Source organism: Anopheles coustani, chromosome 3 (assembly GCF_943734705.1).
Source record: "Anopheles coustani chromosome 3, idAnoCousDA_361_x.2, whole genome shotgun sequence".
NCBI lineage: Eukaryota > Metazoa > Arthropoda > Insecta > Diptera > Culicidae > Anopheles > Anopheles coustani.
Window position 1 is genome coordinate 9,784,796 of NC_071288.1, and position 8,464 is coordinate 9,793,259.

Genomic DNA, 8,464 nt, shown 5'->3' on the forward strand with positions numbered 1-8,464 from the left:
CAGCTATTGACATCGTCGTCGACGGGCGAAGAAGAATGGAATCGACAGCTCGGCCCCCTCGGTTGCATTTCCCCTTGCTGTACGATCTCCCACCAAACAGGGAAGGTTCCACCAACAAGCGGGTGCTTTCCCCGGGCCAGCCGGGAAAAGTGCAAAGTAAAACAAAGAAATGTGATGGTGGCGCGGGAAACCAAGGGAAAACGGCTGCATGAAGGACTCGCTGGCGCTGCACTGCGAGTGGTGCATTTTTATCCCGTGGTCCCCCGCTGGGAGTTTTCCGCCACGTACCGCACCAGTACAATATTGTTTTTCCGGCGGGACCGAAGCTAGCCCAGCGTGGTGGCAATGTTATTCTCAATCGCTGGAGCATCTTGAAGTGGAAATCTGCAGTAAGCAGTGGGTAACTGGTCCTGGGTGGGATTGGGTTGGGGAGGCAGTGCAGAACATTCTCAACCATGGGGATCCTTTTAATGTGATAACGCTCTCAAGAGAACGGTTTCCAGCTCCCTTATCCGTAGTTTTCGCGACTCCCACAGTGACCCGAAAAGGGGTTCAACAAAAAGAGGTGGGTGATGGGGAGTGGGGAGGGGAGGGGGGAGTAGAGAAAAATACTCCATCGTGTAATGTCGTCCGGCAATGTCCTACCGGAATCGGAGTGTTGCACTCAAGTGTTTGTCGTAGTGTGAAGAGGGGAGCACGGCGAAAAAGATAAAAACCGTCCGAGTGAACGAAAGTGTGTGTGTGTGTGTGTGTGCATTTGAAGTGGGGAAAAGGGCTTGGAAAGTATTTTAAGGCCAACCAGAGTACGCGATAACGGGTGAAAAACAGAATGCACGAGCAAAATACAAATGCGAGCGCACCAAGAAAAATAAATGTAAGGAAAAACAAAAACAAGAAATAAAAAGAGCGGAGCTCGTTTGCAGGATCGTAGTCCTGAGCAAAAGAAATAAAAAAAACAAAAAGTGGTTGAAGAGTGTAAGCCCCACTGAGAGTGCCATTAGCATTTGTACTGGCAGATGGTTGGATCGAGACCATCGGATCAAGCGACAAAGGCAGAAGAGAAGAGAGGCCATTAAAGAATGAGATTGTTTCTAGCGCAAGCATTTAGAAAACACACGAGCTTAACGCCGGGAAATGGGTAAATCCGATGATCGAATGAGTTGAAACACAACCATTGCTGGGAAAAACTAGCGTATTTGCTTTGACGTATAAGCAGATGCTTTGGTACATATTTACTGCACCAGCGTGGTAAATATAAAACTCTAACCAGATCTGCAAATAGAGACAAAAAATCTCGTTGTTAGAACCCATTTAATTGAAAGCAGAAAAAAGAACTATTGTTTGATGAATGACATAAAAACTCTCCTCAATTCCATGACGATTTATGCTGTAAATACAACATCCATTATTTATCCTTCTATGGAACAGATTTTGAAGCGATATAAACACGGTAATTGAAAATGTTGCCGTGTAAATATGCACGTTTATGATAGATGTGATGTTGTTTTATCATCCGTCATCATTCTAATGAATGAACCTGTTTTTTGTTAGATGCAGTTTTCCATTCATTTCCCTCGCATTATCACACGGCATAGCAATAGTTGAGATTAATTAATCAGTTGAAAGACCATTTTGATGGAATCTGTCATGATTATGGTCGATGCATTTCGCGGAATTACCCGATCTATCGTTGCCTCTTTAAACATTGTACTATTGTGGTTGTGGTTAATCCTCCATTGCATTGGTTTATTTTGAGTTCGTGTGAAGGCGAAACTATCAGAATTTAAGCACAAGAACCAAATTTGATTTGATCGAACGGATACCATCGCATTATGTGTAATTCCATTTAGCGCAAGAATTGTTAAAAAATGAATGCTTTTCTCGATATTCTTTGGCGAATTAATTTATAGATATAATAAGCTCTTGTACAGTTAACATAGAATTTCCACTGCAGAAAGAGAACATCTACCCTTTTACAGGTCCAAAAGAGCTATCGCACTTCCTTCACGATAAATAAGACGCGTTGGGGAAATAGAATGCGAAACTGGAACCTGACGAACAAAATCAAATTACGAAATTCCTCCAAAGTTTGCCCCCCCTAAATTCGGGGGACCCCCGATGGTTGATATCAACCCGTTACCGCGTGTGTCATGTTTCCGCCGGCCTTTCATCTCTATTCGAAAAGGAAAACCAAAGGCATTTCCAGACTTTCGCATAGTTGTCGGGCAGAACCGGGGTCGACAAACAAGCGTTCGCACTGCCGTCGCACGAGTGGCTGAGTTTTAGCGTTCTTTTCTTTATTTTTCCACCCCTCGGCGGAATGGGGAATGTTTGAGGTTGACTTTTAAAGTGAAGAAAGTTGATCATGTAAGCTACCGGGAGCGTCACACGGACAATCCGGGGTGGTATTCGAAAGATGATTCACCTGAGACTGCTTCTGTTTTTCTTTCTCGATTAAAATAATTTTCTACGCGGCACAAGCTTCGAAACAAATTAACTAATGTTTTTCATTTTTGGACCGGACCGGGTTGAAACATCAATGGAAAATTTTCAATTTCATCTGCAGAGAAAGCCACCATGCCACCATTGAGTCACTTTGAAAGTGTCATGTTTCTGCATGTGCGATAAAAGTTTAACCACCGCCAGGCTTAAACATGATATAACCGAGAAACAATCTCGCACAAAACAAAATAACATTCACGTGATTCAACTCGGCTTGATTGCGCAATTCTGCAATGAGGTCACAATTATAGGGCAGCCATCTCATTTGAAACAAAAGTCGTAAAAACGCCCTGTTTGCGAGCGGTTGAAGCACATTCGTCATGCAATCGGTAGTTTGCCTTCCCATCGATGTGCGAAATGCTATTGAAATAAAACTGCAATTATTTTGCAGAGCAATAAATTTATCGCGCATGGTGGAATGAGGTGCGATTAAAACGTTACAACCTGCCGCTGTAAAAAGTTTAACGCAGAAAAACGCTTTCCCGAAGCGAAATGATGCGAACGAGAAGGGGGAGTACCAGGGGCGTAGGGTCGGTGGGGTTACCAGACTAGAAAGGACCGAACGGGAGTAATGTAAATTCTACGTGATTCGAGCGTTCTGCTTATTTGGGTTATCCGCTCCGACTGACGAGAACAGCAAGATTGTTTCGTCTCCCGAAACGTAACAAAAAGTGGCCATCGGAGTGAGCATTTTCTTTTCTTATGTTTTCCTCCCCCCTTTCTTAATGATTCTATTTTAATTACGCCCGCCCCGTGGGATTCGAAGTGATGGCTCGCCGGCGTGAGACGGTACAGGAATGTCCCGCCGAGAAGTGCGTTTTTCATTGTCACCAAACCCGCACGGTGCCGGATGGTGTTTTCCTCCCCGTCCATGGCTCCGATGCTAGGGAAAACGAGAAAAATAAAGACGGCCACAACTAGTTTGGATCAATTCCTCGAAACGATCGCCATTCAACTGTCTGATCGAAGTGCCGGTCTGAGTCGACGAGGTCATCCCCGCCATCGGTGGGGTGGAGGAAAATATACGGCGAAAAAACCGTTGCCCACCGAACGCCGGGAAATTAAGTAGGGTCACCGGGCGGAGGACGACTGCATAAAAATGCCGGCCGGGTCAGTACGGTGGCCTACGATTTGTCATAAATCTTCGTCCATGCGGCTGCCTTCGAATTGCTGCTTCTTAATCTCGGGTGTTCCCCGTTGCCAAACACCGGCGTACATGTGTGTGTATGTGTGTGTGTGTGTGTGTCGGGCCGAAAACCGTATCATTAATCCTTGGCGTACGGTGGGAATCGCACACAGACCACGAACCGTGCACGCAATTGGGACGATACGGCGGCATGCCGATATCGTGCACGGGAGTTCTATTTTTCACGACGCAACTTCACCCAAGGATGGATTGTTTTTTTTTTGCTTTCCCGTTTTATTTTTCGACAGTCTTAAAATCAAACCAAAAAAGAAACTCGAGAAACATATTCCCCGCGCTTCGGCACAAACCCTTTGCCCCTCGGGAGGCCGGGAGGTGTGAACTTTCCCGAAGAAATATTTAAAGTGTTTAATTGTGTTACGCGCCGAACATAAAGCGCTTGGTCGTCGTGTCGGCTCTCAACACTCTGCTGGCGAAGTGGTTTTTTTTTTTCGTATCCATAGCATCTCCGTTGCCATTGTTTTGTTTGCCGGCGAAGACGTTGGTCCACCGGGTGGATGTGGGATGGCCGAATTTTAGTCTCGCGACATGTCCAATGGGGGAAAGTAGGTTAGTCAGTTTGTTTTATGTTGATAAATGAATCAGTACTGACACCGGAAAGTTGTGGAAAAATATAACATTTACATACAACAGTAGTTTTTAACGAATCTTACGTCTAGGAGATTTTTATAATTTTGAAGTTCTATTTCCTTGTTTATTCTCATGAAGTTTTGATTTTGTGTTTTCAATTCCAGATTGAAATTTTCGTTCTAAAAACGTGGCGTCCACGAGGCGCACTCTAGGCTAAGAGTTTTGAGTAGTGAATGATTCATCTACGAACGCAACCAACAACACTCGAAGCCCTCGCTGATCGACGGTTGCCATCACGCATCTGAAGTTTTGCGTCCTTCAGGTTCAATGGCGCCTTCGTTGTCGTTGTCGGCGCTCGACAAAATAAATAAAAACATTCCCATACATTCCAGATCACATCCCGTTCGGTTTCCGTATTCGGTGCTGCTGGCAGTCAGTTTTCCACCAACAATTTCCCGCACAAAGCAATGTTCCTATTCGCAATTGTCAACGTAAGAAGGCAACGAAGCGGGCAACGAAGGAAACCGCGCTGGAAAGTAAGTTTCCGTTTCCTGAATGCGCAAACAGAAATCGGTAGGAAAAAATAACACAACCAGCAGTCGTCATTCATTCCGGCGGCGGTGGTGACGGCGGCAGAGTGGGGGCACAAAACGTTAGGTTGAAACTTTTTAGCTCAAAGAATATTTTCTTCCGCCGCCCGCTCGGGCACTCTCGACACTCCGGGAAGGGAAATCACGGCCACGCGAGGAATGGCATCGCCGGAACGGCAGCCTACAAACAGCAAACGGTAAATGGTTGGCAATGATAGAACTTTCAAATGAGTTTTTGCCTCCCCTCAACCCGACAAAAAGCCTTCTAAGGCGAACGAGGTACAAGAAAATGGAAGTATCTTTGCGTTCGGGTACACTGCTCCAGCTGCTTGATGGATTTGCCGTTCGCAATTGGACTTTTCGCAACTTCACCGTTGCATGAAGCGTTGTTTCAGGCAGTGGAATTAAATTGAGTCCTGGAGCTCAAGGGCGAACGGGAGAGTTTTGTTTTCCCCTTGGCAGTGTGTGTGTCCGGGAGTTGACGATAAATATTAATGAAAACAACCACCGGGCATCGAGCTGGGGAAATTGTTTTAAGTAAACATTTTTACCAGCTCCGTATCGAACCCAAGCGTCACACTTTTAAAGCATCAAATTCAGCACTTTGCATACTTGTTTATTCAAGCAGCTTAAAAAAAGCGAGTGTGACTTTGAAAGTAGAAATTTTTCTGATTAAAACTTCGTTAGTTTCACGTTAGAAAAACATCATCTACTAAAAACGTGAGCGATTTCCATCCGTTTTATGAGTTTGTTATCGTTCATCTTAGTTTTATTATGTCATACAGACCGAACACAGCTGCCTTTAGAAGATCACCATCGTACGCGAATGGACGTGGAGATCTTACTGCTGTAGAGCAATTTGCTGGCCGCAATCAGCTGATAAGACTTGTGGCCAGTCGGGTCTGGTCTAAACCGCACAATAAACCAACCGCCCAGCTATCCGTCACAATTACCGGGATTAGGCTAAACAACTCGTTTGTTTGTGTTTGTACCGCTCGGCGTGCGTGTCGCCGTCTTAGGTCGTTTTTATCCATCGCCTCACTGTGACAAGAGACACGAGGGTCGTCAGTACGATATCTCACCACGGTCGTGATGGAGTCCGGAAGGTCGAAAGGTGATGTTCCGGCGCCGAAAAGTGGCCGCTGGTTCAATCCACAGCTGTTGCAACTGAAGGTGACGCTGTTCCTGCTGTTTGGAGCCACCAGTGCCCTCATCCCGTACCTCACGATTCACATGCAGAGCATCGGGCTGACGGTGGAAGAGGTTGCCTCCGTGTACCTGACGCTGCTGTTCACCTCCTGCCTCAGTCCACCGCTGACCGGGTTTCTGATTGATCGCTTCGGGCGCTACAAACCCGTGCTGCTGTCGAGCATCGTGCTGAACCTGGTGGCGCATCACTGCATCCACTTCATCCCACCGAGGGCGGACACCGTCCGGCAGCACACGTACAGCGTCGAGGTGTCGGAGAGGGGTCCATTTATGCACATCGAGGTAGGTGTTTGCGTTGGCTGCGCGAGTGTGTCATCGAGTGATGAAGTATATCTCTTCCCCGTCGCTAGAGCAACTTGGGCCGCTGTCCACACAAGTGGACGCTCGACGCGGCGCAATGCGATGATGGAGAGGTGGTGGAGAATTACCCCGCCTACCTGTACGCCGCCAATGGAACGAGCGAGCCGAGCTGTGGCCCTTACAACGTGAGCAAGTGCGTGCTGCAGTCCACAGACATCACCATAGTGACAGAGCTGATCCCGTCTGGAAGCGAGTACGATCGGACCTTCTGGATGTATCTAGTGGTGCGCTTCGTGGCAACATCGATGCTGGCCTCGACACTTACCATCACCGATCCGATCGCACTCGACATGATCGAGCAGCACGGTGGAGACTTTGGCCGGGAGAAGCTGTTTTCCAGCGTGGGTATGGCCATCTTCACGCCGCTGACCGGTTTGATGATCGACGTGATGTCGCGCGGGAAAACAGTCACCGTCTACACGCCGGCGTTTTACACCTACGACGCACTGTTGCTGTGCTCGCTGGTTTCCGTCTGGCTGATGCCGATCGGACGCAAGACACCGTCGGAGAACGTGCTGCGGGATCTGGGAAAGCTGCTACGACTGCCGCACGTGCTGGCCTTCCTGGCGTTCCTGTTTCTGCTCGGCAACTTCTGGGGCTTCATCGAGAGCTACCTGTTCGTGATCATGACCGCGATGGGCTCGCCGAACTACCTGCTCGGACTGACGTACACCGTCGGGACGGTCGCCAGCATTCCGATGATGGCCCTGCTGAATCGGATCACGCACCGCGTCGGTCACGTCAACCTGCTGGTGGTGGCGTTCTTCGCCCATGCCCTGCGAATTCTTGGCTACTCGTGGATCTCGAACCCGTTCTGGTGCTTCCCGATCGAGCTGAACGAGGCCATCTCGTGCTACTTCATGTGGGTTGTCGCCACGACGTACTGTGCCGTCCTGGCGCCGACCAGCATGGTGGCCACCCTCATCGGTGTCGCCGGCATGGTGCACTTCTGCCTCGGCAAGGGCATCGGTTCGTTCATCGGAGGGTTTTTGATAGCCCGCGTCGGGCTTAAGCTTGCCTTCCGGTACGTTGGCTATACGGCCGCCTGCTGCGGTGTCCTCTACAAGCTCGTGCACCTACTCTGGCTGCACAAGTACGACCGCGAGCGACCAACCAAGGCCGTTGTGGAGCTGGTCCGGCGTCGCGCATCGATAGTTCCCAAGGTGGACCAATTCGGCAGCGCGATTTCGTTCACCCAACCGAAACCAACGCACGGCGATCCGGAGGACGTCCCGGAGGAGCAGCTACCACTGGAGAAGGGATAAACGAAGCGGCCGTAAATTGGGTCTCCAATAAAAACAGCCCACTCCTAGCTAACCCGCGTCTACTCCATAGGGCCCACGGATCATAAGTTATGGTATTCATATCCATTGGTAAAACGGTCCGATTTACCCTCGTTAAGCTTCCTTCTTTTTGTCCCTGCGGAAACCACATACGAGTGTTCGTGACAGCCGGAAGGTCAACCATTCTCTCCCTTTGCGATAAGTTTTGCGAACCTTCGCCAGCTCGGTACCGTCGCCATCTTGTGTATAATTCATGCCGCAAAACTCCAACACCGTGGCATCCCAAAGACGACCACAAAAAAGCATCGAAAAAAAAAGTCCCTAAACTCATAATGAACGGTCTCTAATCAAGTTCACCCGGAAAGAAAAGAACAGGCAACTTTGCAATCAGACACTTTAAACTTTAATAGAATGATCCTCCAATGCTTTCCCCGTCCCGAGGAAACCCCAGGACCTGCCCGCAGGTGTGGCACATTTCGATCGGGAAGAAACTCGGCTCGGGGTCGCGATCGGAATCGAAACGACCGCAGACCACATGCTGATTTTCGTTATTAATAAAGTTTCCAATCGTTACCCTCCCCTCCGACCAAGTTCCTGCACATACCACCAAGCCGCTCACAATGATACCATAGCTTGTTTTTTTATGTTCCGCGCAGGAGTTTTTCTTCTAGAAGTTTCGTTTGGATTCAGGGACGTTCCGCAAAGTTCTGCCGGAACCGAAAGTTGGGGAAAAAAATGCGTTTTAC

At 48.5% G+C, this 8,464-nt stretch overlaps 1 protein-coding gene across 1 annotated transcript; it reads left to right on the top strand.

Moving 5' to 3' along the window:
* The first annotated feature begins 5,958 nt into the window (after positions 1 to 5,958).
* Positions 5,959 to 7,701, top strand: LOC131260661 (major facilitator superfamily domain-containing protein 6-like). The gene is made up of 2 exons (XM_058262449.1): positions 5,959 to 6,441; positions 6,498 to 7,701. The coding sequence occupies exons 1-2, from the start codon at positions 5,959 to 5,961 to the stop codon at positions 7,698 to 7,700; spliced, it is 1,686 nt and encodes a 561-aa protein (XP_058118432.1). The 3' UTR covers position 7,701.
* Positions 7,702 to 8,464: the final 763 nt, after the last annotated feature.

Bases quoted from the DNA above. Each gene is read 5' to 3' on its own strand.
- LOC131260661 (XM_058262449.1), top strand. From the start codon at position 5,959: ATGGAGTCCGGAAGGTCGAAAGGTGATGTTCCGGCGCCGAAAAGTGGC. The intron at 6,442-6,497 runs GTCCACACAAGT...GAGGTGGTGGAG, and splicing joins CTAGAGCAACTTGGGCCGCT to AATTACCCCGCCTACCTGTA.